Source organism: Neomonachus schauinslandi, chromosome 16 (assembly GCF_002201575.2).
Source record: "Neomonachus schauinslandi chromosome 16, ASM220157v2, whole genome shotgun sequence".
In the NCBI taxonomy this organism is placed as follows: domain Eukaryota; kingdom Metazoa; phylum Chordata; class Mammalia; order Carnivora; family Phocidae; genus Neomonachus; species Neomonachus schauinslandi.
Genome location: NC_058418.1, coordinates 452746 through 471262, shown reverse-complemented (window position 1 = coordinate 471262; position 18517 = coordinate 452746). Strand labels below are relative to the sequence as shown.

Sequence of the window (18517 nt, the reverse complement as noted above, 5' to 3'; positions counted from 1 at the left end):
GGGGAGAAGCCCTACGAGTGCGGGGAGTGCGGCAAGGCCTTCAGCCACAGCTCGTCCCTGACCAAACACCAGCGCATCCACACGGGGGAGAAGCCCTATGAATGTAACGCGTGTGGCAGAGCCTTCAGCCAGCTCGCCCCCCTCATTCAGCACCAGAGGATCCACACGGGGGAGAAGCCCTATGAGTGTAACGCGTGCGGCAGAGCCTTCAGCCAGAGCTCCCTTCTCATAGAACACCAGAGGATTCACACTAAGGAGAAGCCCTACGGGTGCAACGAGTGTGGAAAATCCTTCAGCCACAGCTCATCGCTCAGCCAGCACGAGCGGACACACACAGGGGAGAAGCCCTACGAATGTCAGGATTGCGGGAAGTCATTCAGGCAGAGCACCCACCTCACTCAGCACCGGAGGATCCACACGGGAGAGAAGCCATATGCGTGCAGGGACTGTGGGAAATCCTTCACACACAGCTCGTCCCTCACCAAGCATCAGAGAACTCACACCGGGTAGGCCGTCACACTCGCTGGGACGTGGGAAAGCCTCAAGTCATAGCTCATCCCTTACCAGACTTGACCCAGGCACTCTCAACGGAAACAACACAAGTGTATGCATATGCAAGCCTTGGCACACAGTACACGCCCCAGACACCCTCAGAGAGAAGTGATGGAAAGGACTGTGGGAGTTTGGAGCTCTAGGTCACCCATCCCTGGATATCAGATCATCCAGACAGTAGTAGGGAGATGTGGAGTTAGGTCACCCATCCCTGGATATCAGATCATCCAGACAGTAGTAGGGAGGTGTGGAGTTAGGTCACCCATCCCCGGATATCAGATCATGCAGACAGTAGTAGGGAGGTGTGGAGTTAGTGTTGAGGACCTTCAGTCATGAGTGCCCACTAATGCTACATCATAGAACCTACAGAAAAGAGAAATGGAAAAAAAAAAAAAAGTAGCAGATCTGGAGATGGCTTCTGTCCAAGGATTCACGATATTCCAAACTAGAGATTTTCAAAGCGGATGCTCTTTATATACAAGAACCAGATACACTCAGAATTTATCATTATTGCACATTACATTCTTGGGAGGGGTGCTTATGAATGGTGCAAGGTGACTATAAATTTCTCTACAGGACTCACAGGCATTAGAAACACAGATGTTGCTGTTTCACAAAAAGGAAGATTTCCTTTGTTAAGCCACCATCTTGTGAACAACAGCACCTCCACATTGGAATCTTATGTTTTGCAAGGTTTATCTCTTTTGAGAAATGTACAAGGTAATCCTCTCTTGATTGTTTCCATTGAGTCTTCTTCCTGGTGTTTAGACAAGCTTTTGTTTTGTATAATTTATCTTGAAGGTCCATAGTATTACATTAAATCCTGAATCCACTGACAGCAGTCTCTCTGACAACCACGACCCTTGAATGGTGACTTGCCATCCTCATTAGAACCCACATTTAAATTACATTGGCTGGATTTGGTCACCAGCCATCAGGGTTATATCAGTTGGCCTGGTTTTCCAGTCACAATGCTGGGATATAAGTTTCCAGTCAACTTGAAATTTCTCCCTTGGGGGAAGGACATTACAAATAGTCTTCCAACCGTCCCCAGTATGCTTGTGCAGTGCCTCCTCGCCCTTTTTTGGAATTAATCTCATACTCATTTATAAGCCACTTAAAACAGCCATCTCCGGTAGAAACAATGCAAGCCACATTGGTAAATTTAGCTATTGTCAGTTCCATTTAAGAAGCAAGAAGAAACAGGTAAATTAATATCTGTCCCTATATATCCCATATGTTACCATTTCAACGTGTCACTCTAAAAAGCCACTGATACGATATTTTGCTTGCTTTCTGTATAGTACATCTTTGAAATCCAGCATATATTTTATGTTTGTGGCACACCTCAGGTCGCTGTAGCCTCCTTCCTGGTGTTCATTTGCCAGAGGGAGCCAGCCAGTGGCTGGACTGGACTGGACTGGACTGGGTGGGTGGCTCAATAGCCTCAGTCTTCTGGTCAGCTCTTTTGTCCTCCTCCCTTTCCCTGGGCTTCTATCCTTGTGTTGCGTCTTGTCCTCAAGGAAACCAGATGTCCTGAGAAGATGAGCTTCTTTAGGTAAATGGCATGATAGGCTCCTACCCCTGAATCTAGTGCAGAAAATAGGTCATGCCAGCCGTGCACAGTTCAGACTCTCTAGGATGATACTTCTCATCCGAGAACACTGCATTTGGAAAACATGTTAGGGCTCCTCCATTCGAGATCAGTTGAGTAAAAATGGAACCCAACCACACTCTTGCAGTCCTTTGAAAATGCCAGATCACTGAGAAACCCAGTCACACAAGCTCCTATTGTCCTACCCCCACAATGACGCACACAGGAATACAGCCCAGAGTTGGGGACCACGAGGAGGTGCCCACAGTATCAGATCTCCCCTCCCTTGGAGTGAGACGAGCATTCCCTCCCTAGCAGGGCCGCACCAGTGGAGGGAAGCTGAAGTTAAACCCACAGTGTCAGAAAAATGGCAGGGGCAAGCACATTCCTTACCAGAGGGCCTCACTTACTTGGAGAGTTGCTGGTATGTCTCAATTATTGACACAAAAGTTGAAGACCAACAAGGAAAAATGAAGGGTGTGAACAGAGATTCAGAAGAGGCCATGCAGTTTCCGCCTTGCTCACTGGGACGCTTGTGCTTGGAACCCTGAGACACCACGTAAGAAGTCCCAACTGCCACCAGGCCTCCGTGCGGTTTCCTTGATACTTTTAATATCCCACCTAGGGCCAGAAAGGATTTCAGCATCTCATTTTATGTAGCTTTTCTCTTGGTTTTAATTTTTTACGAAAAATCATCATGCCTCAAACTTAAGACTCAAGATATACAAACGTCATAGTGGTTCTTGGTGTGATTGGGCTGTTTGCTTTCCAAAGCAGTCACACTGGTTGACAATGATTTACAAAGCTCTCAACCCAGATCATGAGAAGGCCTCATTAGTCGGCTCAGGCTCCCACAACCGAGTACCACAGGGTGAGGGCTTAAACCACAGAAATTAATTTTCTAACAGTTCTGGAGTTGTCCTTCGCTGGAAGCCCAAGACCAAGGTGCTGTCAGGGTTGGTTTCTAATGAGACCGCTCTTCCCAGTTTGTAGATAGCCACCTTCTCACTGTGTCTTTGCATGGCCTTTCTTCCACGCACACATGATCAAAGAGCAATCTCTGCTCTTCCTCTTCTTATAAGGCTATCAATGCTATGGGATTAGGGCCCTACCCCTATCACCTCCCTGTAGGCCCTATCTCCAAATATAGTCACATGAGGGGGTCGGGGCTTCAGTGTATAAATTTGGGGTGGGGGGCAATTCAGTCTATAACAGAGGGTATTTAAGCATCTTCTTCGCATTGAAATTTATTCCCATCTTGCCAGTTTTCCATTTGTGGGATTTGCCCTTCCCTGCCCACTCTGAACAGTCATCCTCGGACACCCTGTGGAAACTAGCCAGGAACTCCATTCCATTCTTCATGCCAGTGCATCTGGGGCTCTCTCTTGCCCTCCAGATATCATTTCCTTTTTGAGTCGTGGCTCAGAGCTCCATGATCTGTACACTTTCCAGCCCTCCCAACTCCATTGGAGAGACCAGGGCCACCTTCTTGTGCTTTCCATCTGCTACATCTTTTTATTTTTATTTTTTAAAGATTTTATTTATTTGACAGAGAGACAACGAGAGAGGGAACACAGCAGGGGGAGTGGGAGAGGGATAAGCAGGCTTCCCGCGGAGCAGGGAGCCCGATGTGGGGCTCGATCCCAGGACCCTGGCATCATGACCTGAGCCAAAGGCAGACACTTAACCGACTGAGCCACCCAGGCGCCCCTGCTACATCTTTCTCAATGAGCCACATCCCTACCCCTTTGGATGGGAGACCCTCCGCACAAACCCAATGCCCCTAATGCCTGAACTAACCCAGCTTCCTCTGAGATTAACAAGTGGGAATACCTGGCTAAATTTTTTTGTCTCTCTAGAACAAATCATTCATGTGCTCTACCATGCCTTGGTCAGGATGGTTGTGGCAGGGGAAGAGCAAACAATCCTGACATCTTTTCAGTGGGTTTGGTTTTTGTAGTGGTTTGAGAAAAGCAATTCTGAAATGATTTTGAGAGGTATTTTAGAATTTAGCATACTAGTAAATATGCTGATTTTAGAGTTCTCACTACTGACATAAAAAATATGGGGGAGTAGTAGAATGCAAATGGAGGTCTTGCTGTATATATATGTGTATATGCATGCATATGAGCACACATGGGCCTTTTCGTGTGCACTTGTGTGTATATATACACATTTCCCAGCTCACCAGTAGCAATGAATACACCTGGCACTCAGGTCTCACAGCATCCCCACTAAAAGGAGTAAGTTCTTTGGAACTGGAAAATAGCTGATTTCAGGGTAGAAACAATTGGGCTTGGAATATCTTATACTAAAAAGAAAAGGATTGTTCAAAAAGTGGAGGCATGTCACAGGGATGCAGGGATGCTCGTTGACCACATCTGGGACAACTTGAGTGCCAGAATAAGGATGGTGGTAAGTTATAAAACTTGAAAAACCACTGAAAACACAGGAATCCGTAAGTCTGTTCTAATTTTAAGGACACATAAATGGAGAGAAAGGAGGTGCTGGCTTGCAGCAGAATGCCCAGGGCTGGGTGGTGAACCTGGAAGGAGAGCTGGTATTTGATAACCAACAACTCTGCAACCATCATGGCAAGAGCCATCAATGGAGGATAAACTGGGGCGGGGGGGGGGATTTTGGTGAGCAGTAGTATATTTGCATTATCTTAAAGTGTCTCCCCACAGATTGCTTATTAGCTAAGGGGGAAAAGTAACCATAAGGTGGAGAAATTGAATAGTACTTTGAGCAAAGGAATCATCACCAACAGTAGTAACGTGAACCTCAGGCACTCCCAGGTGTGTGTTTTGGGGGGGGGGCATGAATCACAGGCAAGCAGGGGAAAATGTTCATATAGGTGGGGTTGATTTTTCTGTAAGTTTGAAATTATTTCTAAATAAAAATTTAAAAATATAAGTTGAAAAAAATATAAAGTGATGTGTGTCGTCGTCTCCCAGCTGAGCAAGTGTGGCTTTCCCCATGTGCTCCTGGAGTCCAGTGGAGAACAGAGCCACAACAGGGACAGAGCCTGGATCCCCAAATCACTACACGGAGCAGAGCTCCCCTCCCATCCACACACAAGCAACAGCAACAAACACAAGACTGTCATGTGAGTGCGAGAAATAAATCTTTTATTATGTTAAGCATATGTGATTTAGGCATCGTTACAACAGACTGCCTGCTCAAACACCATGACGGAAAGAGGCACCAGTTTATCTACAAGAAGCAGTTAAAGTTTATGCTCAGGCAACAGAAACAATGCTGTAATCTGAGATTAAATGCAAAAATCAAAAGATCACCTATGTAGCCCAAGGAGTTAAGTTCCGCTTGCCCAGGCAGACACATCTCATCAACCTTTACTGGTGTTTTCAACCTGCTCTGATCATGACCCTCCACCCTCTGAGTAAGAAATACACCTTATATTGCAACCAGGTCTCATAGTTAGATATATGGCTGAAAAGTTTCACAAAACAACATCTGCCTTTACTACATGATGAATTTTCACCTATTTAATTCTAATTTCATGGTGTTGTAATGCTGGTGGCCACCCACTGATTTGATTTCACAATTCACTAATGGGCTGAGACGCACGGTTTGAAAACACCGTGTTACTAGGCTCCAAGCATTTCTGTGACCTTTGTTAAGCCACTCCACACACGTGGACAACGTGCGTGAACTGGGAAACAGTCTGCTAGTGAGGATTCAGAAGTGAACCTGACATCAGGTGTTTACGAAAGGACCCAACAGCTTGAGCAGAAGCCCTGGGGAGCTTGAAGAGGAGGAACAGGGACAAGGCTGACTTGAGCAAGAGCTAGCCAATCACACACGTTAAGGCAACTCTACACTCTGCACAATGACAACGTTCCAATGCGCGGGTGGTGCCAAACTGGCTATGGAAGAGAAGGGAATCTTCTTTCACACCTGACAGCTCGTGCTTGCGTGTGGGCATCTGCATGGGTGTGTTTACAAGGAGACAAGGGCTTCCCGAGGGCCCTTCCTGGGTTCTAAGTGCTTTAGCCACACAAGCTCATTTAGAAAACAGACAAGACTCACATCCACATAGACAATGCAAGAAGCCACGCAGGGTTTCGAAGGAGCCAGATACATTTCTCGGGAATCCCGGGCAGGTGAAGTTGTCCTCTAGGGACACTTCGAGCAAGTGGCTCATCTCCGCGCCTCGGAGTGCACAGGGAAAGCATCACCCGCCACACACCCCGGGCGCCCACTGAGCCTCCCACTGGCATGGGCTCCACACACAGCAGGGTGGGGTCCCGGGGCCCTGCCCAACACGTAGATTTTCTCCTTCTCGTGGGTCTTCTGGTGCTCGGCCAGGGCTAGGCTGAAGTGGAAGGTCTTCCAGCAGCCCTGGCACGCATACACCTTCCTGCCACTGTGGCTTCTGAGATGATCAATGAAATGAGAGATCCACGCAAAGGTTTCCCCACACTCGCTGCACGCGTAGGGCTTCCCTCGGGACAGCCCAGGCTCATCGGCAGCAGGGCAGCCTGCGGCGGAGCCATCCTGGTCCTGCCTGGCCAGGGACCCTGCGCTGTGGCCAGCTGCATCAGGCTCCCTCACGTGGCACGACCGGTGGTTGCTCACACTGGAGACACGCTCGGGGCCCTGCCCACCCACATCCTTTGGGCGGGGCCTCTTTCTTCCAAGGCCTTGGTGTGGGGTGGCTGGTCTTACAGGCACAGTAAGGCTCTCCCCAGCGGTGCCCCTGTCCTGGGCTGGCTCCCGGATGACGGACCGCCTGTGGGCTATGGTGACAGGGCCTGGTTCCGCTTCCTGAGGCTCCAGAGCCTTCTGCAGCTGCTCTTCCTCTTCTGGGGCAGCACCCGTTAGGGGGCAAACGAGAATTTCCCTCGTGATCCTCTCCATCAGCGTCTCACACATGTTCTCTTTACCTTCCTGCCACCTCCTGCCGCCTGGAACAAGGTCATGATGTGAGCAGCCCCAACTCCCAGCACTCAGAAGGAACCTGCCACGTGGGCAGGAAAACTAACAAAAGGCCAGCAAGTGTGAGACAGGGCAGGATGGAAAGCCGGAGCAAGGGGGAAGCGGGCGAGGACACGAGGAGCGCTTGGCATGCACACAACCGGTCAATTCCCTCCACAAACCCAGGGGCAACGAATTCAAACAAGATCCCTCGGAAGACTGCCACGCGTCCCCCATCTGTCTTCCCTCCTCTGGCCGTCCCTGAGCTCACGACTGCCTGCCTGAAGAGTCACTCCCAGCATGTCTCGCACCTGAAGTGGCCATGTGACCAAGCTCTGGCCAACGGGATGTATGTACAAGTGTAAGGGGCGGGGGACGGGGGTCTCCTCTCTCCTGCAGCTGTCGACGTGAGCTGAGCAGCCACTGGCAAGGGAGCCATGAGCTGGGGGGAGCCCACATCCTCACCAGGAAGGGCCACGTGAGCCCTTGTGCGGTAAACTAACGTGTTACGGTGGGGGCCCCCAGTGAAGCATGCCTCCTGGGATTCAGGCCCTTGGGAAGTGCCCCCACCACACACACGCACACACACGCACACATACAACCCGGGTACCATGCACACTGGCTTGACCACGCGACCTACTGTGGTCTATGGGACATTAAGCATGCATGACGCACGCAAAGGCTCACAAGGCACCCACATGATGGTGCTTACCCTCCTGGAATGCTCCCTCTATGAACCTCGCTGCCACACTTGAAGAAGCACAAGCTAGCCTCTTGGGAGAGGCAACATGGAGAGCCCAGGCTGATGGCTGCAGCTGAGCTCCCCATCAAGAGCCAGCACTAACTGCCACTGGTTGAGTCCGACCACCCAGGACATCCCAGCCAAGTCAAGCCTCCGGGTGGTACACGGCCCAGCAGCCACCAAAGGGAGAACAGAGGCCCAGCCAATCCCCGTCAATCCACAGGATCGTAACAATCAACACTGCTGTTACTCAAGTGACCTCCCTACCTTCTGCTCTGACATTTGGGGTGGGGGCGGCAAAAGCAGGGGACACAGGGTGGGAGAATGGTGAGGCCAAAGTTGAGGTCTTTGCCAAGACCAGCAGAGCTGTGAGGAGCTTCCATCTGCCTCTGAAAGAAAGACGCACCCTCCACCCTGACCTGACCACAGCGCTCACCTGAGAAGCTGCCTTCTGGTGGTTCTGTTTCAACCAACCGAAGCTCCTCTGTCTCCAGCCTGCAGGCATCATCAGGCTGGGCAAGCTGAAACCCTGAGTGGGGTCAAAAAACCGAAAACAAAGAGACATTGGAACCAGACTAGAAACAGCAAATGCACCTCAAGTCTCACAGGCTGGCTAGGGTGGGACTACAGCCCCGATCCTTTCCTCTGCCCTGGGACACCCGCCAAAGCTGCGCTGCTTGGAGCCCTGGAGAGCTGGGGGCTCACAGAACACTGGGGAAGGGGTGAAGAAGAGGGTCCACAGAAGAAGAGCTGGAAAGGCCAACAGAAGTGGGGAAATTCAAGGGAGAGCAGTCAGAAAAAGACCAAAAAACGACAAGCATAAACAGCTCAGAAATCTGTGTTGGGTGGGGCCTGTGTTGTGGGCAAAGATGTCCCCAAAAGAGGGAACACCCATGAAGGCCAAGAGGCTCCATAACTGCACCGAGGAGGATGGGAAAGTCAACACACTGGGGCCAGAAGGCCTTTCCACATTCAGAAGCCTCAGGTCCTAGAGCAGGGGCTGCAAACTTGATAGGCTAAGGCTCTGGCAGGCCTCAAATGTGTAGATCGAGAAGGGCAGGGCCAAAGTGGGGACCCTGGCAAACTCGTTCACGGTCAAATACGTTTAAAACACCGTGGGGCCTTAACCAAAGCCCCATGTGGGAGTCGGAAACCCCTATGCCACCGCTTTTGGAAGAGGTGGAGGGTACAGCATGAGGCTGTGGGGACAGGTCTCACCCCACAAGAGCAGTTTCCGGAAGGTCTTCAGGTTCTCCTCCGCCGGGTCCAGGTGGCCCCACTCCCCCAGGTACAGAGGCACCTCCGGAAATGTCAACTTCTGAAACGGCACCACCACCGCGGCTGAGGCTTCCTGTGCAGAGGAAGGCTGGACCGTTGGTCCCATGATCCCAGTGAGCACAATGGGGGTGGCACTATTCTGGGGGATCCCCCGGCCACCATGCAGGTCCTGGATCCCGGGTTAACGCAAGGGCAGGGTCTCTTGGCCTCAGAACTATGGACTTTCTTTTTTTTAAGATTTTGTTTATTTGATGAGACAGAGAGCAAGCGTGCGCACCAGCATGCACACAAGCAGGGGGAGCCGGAGAGAGAGATGCAGGCTCCCTGTCGAGCAGGGAGCCCGAATGCAGGACTCGATCCCAGGACCCTGGGATCATGACCGAGCCAAAGGCAGACACCCAACCGACTAAGCCACCCAGGCGCCCCAGCACTATGGACTTTGTTTTGGCAGGGCCTGTCCCGGGCACTGCAGGATGTTACCTGACCTCTTCCCTCTGGACGTCAGCAGCACCACCTCCCCAACAGAAGTACTGCCAACCAAAGCTGTCTCCAGGCATCACCCAACGTCCCCCGGAGGGGCAAAACCACCCTGGCTGAGAACCACTGCTGTAGAAGACCCCAAAGTCTCCTATCTCCTCCAACCCTGCACACCACACAGGCCCAGGCCAGCACCCAGGGGACGGGGTACCAGGACAGCCATGTTCACTGCCCTCAGGAAAAGCAGCCACCATGACAAAGGCCACGGGGTCCATAAGGTCTGGAGGATGCGTGTCCTGGGCAGAGGAAAGGTCACGCCCAGGCCCAGAGTGCCGAAGGGCAAGGGGCATGGGAGTGGGGAGGGGAGCCGTGGCTAGCAACGATGGTACACCCCGGGGGAGATGAACCGTGCCCTAGTCACCGCCAGAGGGACGAGGGCCAGGGAGCTGCCACACACCGGGTTGGTGGGGAGCTGACAGAAAGGGAGCACCTGTCCAGTACTCCCAAGGGGCAGTGGCAGCACTCGGGCCCCTCGCTCTGATCCCAGAGACCTCTCCTTGCCTCACCCCCACCCGCTCTCAGCCAGGCTCATCTCTTGGTTTCCTGGGGATGCAGCAGGCTGGGTGTCCAGCCCGGGAACCTCAGCCCACCCCAGCTCTTCCTGGGGCAGCTGGCGCATGTTAATGAGGGGGGGGGGAGAGAACCTCACAAGCTAGGGTGACAGACCCTCCTCCCTGGGAACAGGCCTTATGGACAAGACAGAACCCACCCACCTTCGGCTCAACCTTTGCGAGCTTGGCCTCTTCGGTCTTCTCGTCGCCGATGCTCCCCTGTTCCAGAAGCACTGGGTCTGGAGTGGGACAGGCTGGGAGAAGGGGAGACAAAGCTGAGGAGACTGGTTTTACACAGCTGGGCAGCCCAAACCAATGAGGGAGACCCCACCGCCTCCCTTGTATGAGCCCCAGAAAGAGAGTGAAGAGTTCTCAGACTCCGAGAAAGGGAGGCCCATGTCACAGCATGTCCCAAGAGACCCCACAACTGTCCTCAACTGACAGAGCAGAGCAAACTACGAAGAAAGCAAAAAGAAGCTCAAGGTCAGTAGTGGCCCCAGAAATTCGAACTGAAGCCACAAAGCAGAGAACACTTTCATACCCATTAGCTTGGTGGAAATCTTTTTTTTTTTTTTTTTTTAAAGATTTTATTTATTTATTTGAGAGAGAGAGAATGAGAGAGAGCAAGCACATGAGAGGGGGGAGGGTCAGAGGGAGAAGGAGACTCCCTGCCGAGCAGGGAGCCCGATGCGGGACTCGATCCCGGGACTCCAGGATCATGACCTGAGCCGAAGGCAGTCGCCCAACCAACTGAGCCACCCAGGCGCCCAAAAATAAACCTAATTATAAAAACTTGTCACATTCACCGGAGCCTACAGCAAGAAGTCAGCACAGACTTCGGAGGCCTCGCTTACCTGGCCTCCCTTGGCTCCCACGATAACCTGCACGGCGACTCCCTCCCACCCTCCCCCACCCAAACCTTGGCCCATACCCGCCCAAGGGCTAGCTGGTCACTCACAGGTGTCGGGGGATGCCTGGGTCTCGCTGGGTTCCAGGTCTTCACTGGCCCTCACGGGCCCACCTGGTAATAACAGACAACAAAGGCTCAGCATGCTTCCCACACTCCCCCTTCCTCAAAGCTGTGGACAGCCCTGTGGGAGACTCAACAGCACCCCTGCTTACACTCAAGGGGAGAGTGAGCCCAAAAGTGAGCGACGTGCTAACAATCACACAGTAAGCCTGCAGGGGGTGGGCATGGACCTAGGCTTCTGACCCTGAGCCCAAGGCTCCAGGCCCCTACCACCACCAGTCCCTCAGGTTCTGCCCTCACATGTGGTAGAGGCTCTGCCCACCCAGCCCCAGTGCTCCTCTTCTTACCATACTGAGGGAGCAAAAACAAATGCCCAGAACATTTACTCAGTTTTTAAGGGGCTGGTTCCCTTCTGCTTCTTTGCACCTGGAAGGCAGACGTGAGGGCAGGAACCCAAGCAGACTTCCTGGCCCATGAGGCAACGCTGAGGATGATGCCACGGGGCAGGGTGGTGAGGCTGTATTCCCCACCAGCTCAGGGCTGCTCACCTCCGTGCCTCTTATACACGGTGGAGCTCAACTCTCAGGTAAGCCACCGACTGGTCTGGGCTCTACGCTGTCAATCTTACTCCTTCCGGGGCTGACCACCCCACTTCCCATTTCTTCTCTGGTCTGCTCTCCTCTGGGGTGCTTGCCTCACCTGGCTCTCCTAGGGCCTTGGTAAGGTCCTTCACCAGCGAGGCTGCCTTCGTGCAGCTCTCAGGATGCCGTGCCACCACCCAGGGCCGTACTTTGTCAGGCAGGGCGCTCAGGAACTGCTCCAGCACCAGCAGCTCCAGCATCTGCTCCTTGGAGTGCGCCTCGGGCCGCAGCCACTGGCGGCACAGGGCATACAGCTGGGCCAGGGCCTGGTGGGGCCCGGCTGCTTCCTGGTAGATGAAGTTCCGGAAATGCTGGCGGGAGAACTCAAGGTCCTTCCCGAGGACAGTCTTGGGGTCCTCCTCCTGGTCCTCAGCTGCTGACCCTAGCATAGGCAGTTCTGGGGGAGTTAAGGAGCTCCTGGGGGTGGCAAATGCCTTCTCCAAAGGCAACATCTTCCCAAACCTGCACTGGGAAACGTGACTAGCCAAGGACAGGGCACGTGCTGTGGAGGGTGAATTCACGTAACTGCAGCTGCAAGGGAGAGAGCGGGATGCTCTGGGATCTCAGCCAGAATCCAGACCTGCACGGGACAGACAGAGATGCCTACACAGTGAGAAGCGAGCCATGGGAATCCACACCAAAGGAGAACAAGCAGGGTCCCCTGAGCTCACCAGTCCCACCCACTACACCCAGAGTCCATGCAGAATTATTTCCAAGCAATCTGCTTGTTAAGTAACAGCAGAGTTTTACGCTTGTATAGAAAAAAATTAACATAAAAAGTGGGAGGTGGAAACTCATTCTGTAAGACTGGTATTACCAGGAATTAAAAAAAAAATCAGTCACAGCTAGAAGAAAAATTATAGGATCTCACTTTCAAAAATGTAAAAATCATAAAACATTACAAAACTCATTCCAACAATGTATACTCAAAGCATGTGATATCATGCCAAATTTGGGTGTATCCCAGACTTCCTTTCACCTTTGGAAGGGCTAGGTATCATGACTGTTCCTCCTATTAAGACAACTAAAAATCTGAAACACAGTTGACCCTTGAATACTGGTTTGAACCGCATGGGTCCACTTAAGGCGGGTTTTTTTGATAAATACAATACTGTAAATCATTCTTCTTTACAAGTGTAACATTTTTTTCTTATTGTAAGAATACAGTACTTAAAACGTGTTCTATACAAAATGTGTTAATCAACTTATTATCAGTAAGGCTTCCTGTCAACAGAAGACTACAGGTAGTTAAGTGTTTGGGAAGTCAAAAGTTATATGCAGATTTTTGCCAATGCCCTAACCTTCAACTTGTTCAAGGGTCAACTATAGATCAGTGAATAACCAGTATCTATTTCTGGAAATGGCACAGGACTGCAGACCTGGCCTGACCCACCCACAGAACCAGGGGGGAGGCATAAGAACTTGGCCAGGAGTAGAGTACAATGGTGCGGGGAGAGGAGAGACCGTGGTGTTTAGGTCCTGGGAGTTCACGTCCTGGTTGGCCCTCTCCCCACCCCCAGCTGATCCTGATGATCCTGAGAGAAGCTAGATTTGGGATGTTCAGGTGAAATCTCTTGATTTTAACTGTTGGCAAACACTGAGCAAGGAGAACGACAGAACCCAGCAGGCCACGGCTGGCCAGACCTCCAGCTGTTGGCTTCAGGCTCCCGATGCTTTCACTGGCTGTTGAGCACACGGGGCTGTGAACTCCAGCTCCTCCCAGAACCTGCTAGGTCTGCACTTCTCCCTGTGTAACCGGAAGATCCACAGACCCCACTGGGAGGGAGACATCCCAGAGAAAAGCTGCACCCAAACCCAGTGGGAATGCTCTCCTTGTCTGAATCACAGAAACCAACGTTTTCTTCCAAACACATCTGAGGAATTCAAGAAAATGTGTGTGATCACCGCTGTGGTGAGGATGTTTTCTCAGCAATCCCACTTGCACAGAGAAAACTGCAATGCGGGACCAGGCATCCATGACGTCCTCTAGGGAAAGTGAAGATCTGCTCTGACATTTCACCAGGGCATGGGGCCCAAGGATGTCAGAGCTGTGGGGGTGTCTCATTCCATTTATATGGAGTGTCCACAAGAGACAGAAAGTATACTGCTCAGGGGCTGCCAGGAGCAGAGGGGGTCAGAGTCAGAGTGACTGCTAATGGGCCCAGCATTTCTTCCTGGAGTGATAAACTGTTCTAAAATCAACTGTGGTGTTGGTTGTACGACTCTGCGAATATGTGCAAAATCAGTGAGTTGCACACGTTAAGCAGGTGAACTCTTTTGGTATGTCAAGTACACCTCAATAAAGCTGTTAAAGACAGAGAGAGAGAAAAAAAAAGGTTGGCAGAGGCCCCAGGGCCCACTGCTCCCCTCTCTCTGAGGCTAGACTAGGGGTCAGAAGACATGCCACGCAGAGTTCCGTTTCAGCCAAGGAAGAGACAGCTATGCCGTGCCATCATTACCCACCCCATCTTCACCCTCCATTTCCCTCGCACACCCCTACCTCACCCCACCCTGCTCCCTACAGCTCTCTTTTCTCATCCCACGCAGGTCTGGGCTCTGAAGGAGACCTTCCCTCCATCCACACCTCCTCACTCCCTTTTACCTGCCTATCACCTGCCTCCCCCGCTGGAACGTAAACCCCAGGAGAGCAGATTACTCACAGGGAAGTCTCTGGGCAGAGCCGACTTCAGTATTTGTTGACTACATAAATTATTGTTTTTCAACTTACTTTAGAGAGAGAACGAACACAAGAGGGTGGAGGGGCAGAGGGAGAGAGAATCTCAAGCACAGTCCCTGAGCACAGAGCCCCACACGGGGCTCCATCCCAGGACCCCAAGATCACGACCTGAGCCAAAATCAAGAGTTGGATGCTCAGCCGAGTCACCCAGGCGCCCATGCATAAATTATTTTTAAATGGTTCCAGTTCTCCACTGAGAGGCATGCTGGCTAGTCCTAATTTTTGCCGGCCATTACCCTCATATCCGTGTACTGGGATCAGGCTGGGGATGTATTTGGAGGGTAAAAGTAAAGTGGGATACCTGGACCACTGGGCATGTGCTGTGACCCACAGCAGCCCACAGGAGGCAACCGAGCCCCTGCCACCCACTACAGCAGTGCTCACCAGGGGGCCCCTTCCTCACACCTCTGCACCGGGGACCCTCAGACCACAAAAATCTGCTCCTTGCGCTCTGTCAGTCAGCTGCTTGTTTTTCGATGGCATTTTTCTTCTATCTCTCTTTCTATTAAGTAATTAAAGGGGTCTCTCTCTGCCTTGGTCTTGCCAGTGTCCCAGTCCATGGCTGTCTTTTCAGTTTATGCTCTTTTAGCTATAAGGTTCTAATGTTTATTGCCAAATTTGCTTTTTTTCCCCAAATAAATTTGAGTTCCAAAACTTGTTCATAAAGAGCTTCCTTCCCTACCACAGGATTAGAAATGCACTCTTGCATTTACTCTGCTAGGGCCACGAGTGGCAAATGCAGGACGGTCTCAGTTGTGACTACTCAACTTTGCCTTGTGGCTAAAGCAGCCAGAGGACCTGTATGCCCTGGGCCTGGCTGTCCCCGTTACAAAACAGGCTGCTGGTTGGCTTTCCAGACCCTAGCTTTTTTAACCATGTTGCTGCCGTTAACTAATCTAGAGCCTCACCCGGCAAGAGAAGTATTGACAGCTCCAGCCAGCTGACAGCCGCATTACCCCAACAGGCACAGGACACATGGAGCTCTAGGCGGCATACGGGCAGATGTGTGGTCACACAAAAAGTAATTTCCATTTTCTTAGGATACCACAGGCATGATCGTTCTGTGTGGAGCCCGTCTCCATAAAGTTACCTTGAACTCGCTAATATGTACGTGCACAGGTCTCACCTCCCTTCATCGGAGCCTCACAAACGTCATGCTGCTGCAAGGACGTTCTTGTTCGGCAGAGGGACCACCAGAACTCTTTCCTATCCCCAGCTTCCTTGAGTAAGGCCATTCCCCACTGCCCAAATTCCTCTTGGCTCAGTCACCAGGAGCTACCCACCCCCACCCCCATCACACACACATCTTGGGGCCACTGGGGATTTGCCTCAGATGGGGATGGAAATTTCCTGGAGCCCAGACTCCCCCTGTACCCCCACAGACAACTCCTGGGATGCAGAAGAAGCCAGAGGGGGCGGGGGGGGGGCCCAGTGAGCTGAGAGGTCCCCAAACCCTGTGGGCCTCCTGCAGGCAAATCCCTCTCACACTGGGCTAAGCAGAGCTCAAGCTTGGCTCCTAACTCCTCAACTCTACCTCCAGGCCTGCCCCGCCCCACTTCCCCCTCTCCACATATGCCCATCTCATTCACAGGGTCTCTTGGCCTCAACCAATAATGACTTACTCATTGCAAAGGGGGAAAAAGTGCCTTTAGAATGAAAAAATGTGATCAAGGGATCATCCTTAACATCTCACTCGTCTTCTATGGTCCCTGCCAAGAGTGCAAACTCTGGATCCACTCCCGAGGACAGACAGACCCAAGTTAAAAAAATGTCCTGCACAACTGGCCTGGGATTCCCAAAAGCCTCAAGGACAGAACTCCAAAGTCAAGAATTCACAGACCCAACGAACAATACATACATGGCCCTGGACCAGAAAAGGTACAGGACATTGTTGGGGTGTTGGGGGCAATGGGGGACCGACCAAACCCTGGTACAGAGAGAGGATGGTGGGGCTGTCCAGCTTAGCCTCCACGGGGTCAACGAAGATGCACAAAAGACAGGAGAAAGGAGTGGAGGAGGAGGGGAAAAGGGAGGAGGGGGGAGAGGAGGGAGAAGGAGAGGAAGTGGGAAATGTACGAAACAAAATATTAAGAGGTGAATCTGACCAAAAGACATGCAATTCTAAGACCTTTCCTTCTAAACATTTTTTTTTTTTAAACAAAAGGTCTAAACAATATCCTCAGTCGTCCCCACCCCCCCTTGCCGGCTCCTCCAGCAGCACGAAAGGGAGACCCATTCTTGCCCTTCTCTTGGGTTTCTTGGCCCACCAAAGGGATCCTGGCACAGAAACAAGACAATGCATCCCCGGGCGACTGGCAAGAGGCAGGAGGTCCGAGGGCGTCAGGGAGCCTGGCAGCAGAGACAACCCCTCATGCCCAGGCCCCACCTCGGGTCCCAGCCCCGTGCGCCTCTGCACCGCCCCTGGCTCAGCTGAACGCTCACTCGGGGAACCTCAGCCCCCTCCCTGCTCCCACCCAGGATGCCACAGACTGCCGCTGCTCCCCCCTAGGGCGATCCTCAGCCCTTAAGTCCCCTCTCATAATCCCCTCCCTCTCCCAGGCCGCAGGAGGGGGCCTCAAGCCCTCCCCATTCGCACAGCGAGGAGGGGCAAGCCAGGTCCCCTCTAACTGCGGTCTCTCAGCCCGGTCCTGCCCCGCCCCACACCCTGGGGGATCGCACCCCCACCTCACTCCCACTCCAGGGGCTCCCGGCCTCCTCCCCTCCCCCTTCCCCTCCCGGCCCCACACCGCAGAATCCCCTCCTCCCCTCCCCCACCCGGGGTCGCTCCCTGCCCCCACAGGTCACCTCCGAATGCAGCTGCGCGGCGCACACTCGCGGGACCGCTACGATCCGCTCGGGAAAAGCACGTCCTAGCGCCCCCGGCCGCCTGCCAGACCTACCTCTTGCGTAGTGGTCCCAGGCCGGTTCCAGCCGCCAGGAGCTCGGCGCGATGGCGTCAGGTGAGACTGCGCGTGCGCGCTGGACCGTCGCCACGGCCTACGACTCCCAGAATGCAGCGGGCCGCTCCCCAGGGCGAGGGCGGGGCAAAAAAAAAATGTAACGGCTGAATGGGCAGCCAATCAGAGGCAGAGCTAGCCTCCCGTGCGCCTGCGTCATTTTCGATCCATGGCAACGCAGTAAAACTAGCGGAGGGGGAAAAAAATACCGCCCTGAGAACCGGAGATACGGGGAGACTGAGGCACTGCGAGACAGAGAGAGACAAGAAGACGCCGAGACAGCGAGTGACAGAAACGCGAGAACCCAGAGCCGTGCACACCCAAAGATGGAGAGAGACAGGGACAAGGAGACCAAGAGTCTCGGGGTATCAGAGATGGCGGGATACTCAGAGGGGAAGAGACTAGGGGAGGCCGACAGGCAGAAGCACCGCGAAAGGAAGAAAGATCAAGAAGGGGAGGTCCAGAGACGGGGACACTCAGACACGGATAGATCCAGGGACAGCTACAAAGTCAGGGACAGACAGAAATGGCTAGGCCCACAACTGGGAAAACAAAGATAGAGACCTTGACATAAGAAGCAGCAGAGATGGAGACAGAAGCGGTGAGAAGTAGAAACGTGGAGACAAGCAGAGATGGAGAGACCCAGAGCCTGAGCAACAGCAGCGGAGACACCGAGACCCAGGGACGCTGATTCGCTAACAAGGGAGATTGGTTCTGCATATCCAGGAACTGACAGAATTGCAAGACTAGCCATGCTGGGGGCTCAGGAGTCGCCAAAATGGAGGAAAATGCAACAGAGGGGCAACTGCGGTGAGTGATGTGCTCAGAAGCGCAAGGTAGATGTCATCACTTCACTAGACGGGACAACAGGGCAAGGCCTAGGACGCTGCTTCCCATTCCGGAATTTTCTAGATAACAACAGTTTATGAGACTGATATTTTGTGCAAACCGATTTTTTTTTTAGGGGGGAGGGACAAAGAGGGAAAGAGAGAATCATAAGCAGGCCCAGAGTGGAGC

General features: G+C 52.6%; 2 protein-coding genes across 10 annotated transcripts in view; one reads left to right on the top strand and one right to left on the bottom strand.

The window, feature by feature from the left end:
- LOC110581909 (zinc finger protein 135) overlaps positions 1-18517 on the top strand; it is a 110187-nt gene that overhangs the window by 736 nt on the left and 90934 nt on the right. For 3 of the 7 annotated variants that reach the window (XM_044911405.1, XM_044911406.1, XM_044911401.1), the window contains exon 2: positions 37-506. In XM_044911405.1, coding sequence (XP_044767340.1) covers positions 37-506 — 470 coding nt within the window. Of the gene's footprint in view, positions 507-18517 lie in introns of all 7 variants that reach the window. The other 4 variants (XM_044911402.1, XM_044911400.1, XM_044911403.1 and 1 more) reach the window with 3 other exon arrangements.
- ZSCAN18 (zinc finger and SCAN domain containing 18) lies at positions 5255-17520 on the bottom strand. Of its 3 annotated transcripts, none has more exons than XM_021691842.1 (7): positions 17444-17520; positions 11865-12386; positions 11154-11216; positions 10358-10449; positions 9048-9180; positions 8266-8358; positions 5255-7077 (listed from the first exon to the last, which is right to left on the bottom strand). In XM_021691842.1, exons 2-7 carry the CDS (start codon positions 12256-12258, stop codon positions 6311-6313), a joined length of 1542 nt encoding a protein of 513 aa, XP_021547517.1. In that variant the 5' UTR covers positions 12259-12386; positions 17444-17520; the 3' UTR covers positions 5255-6310. The 3 variants fall into 3 exon arrangements, with proteins under 3 accessions (XP_021547517.1, XP_021547518.1, XP_044767343.1); XM_021691843.1 differs by having other exon boundaries at positions 9048-9147; XM_044911408.1 differs by lacking the exon at positions 17444-17520 and having other exon boundaries at positions 11865-12456.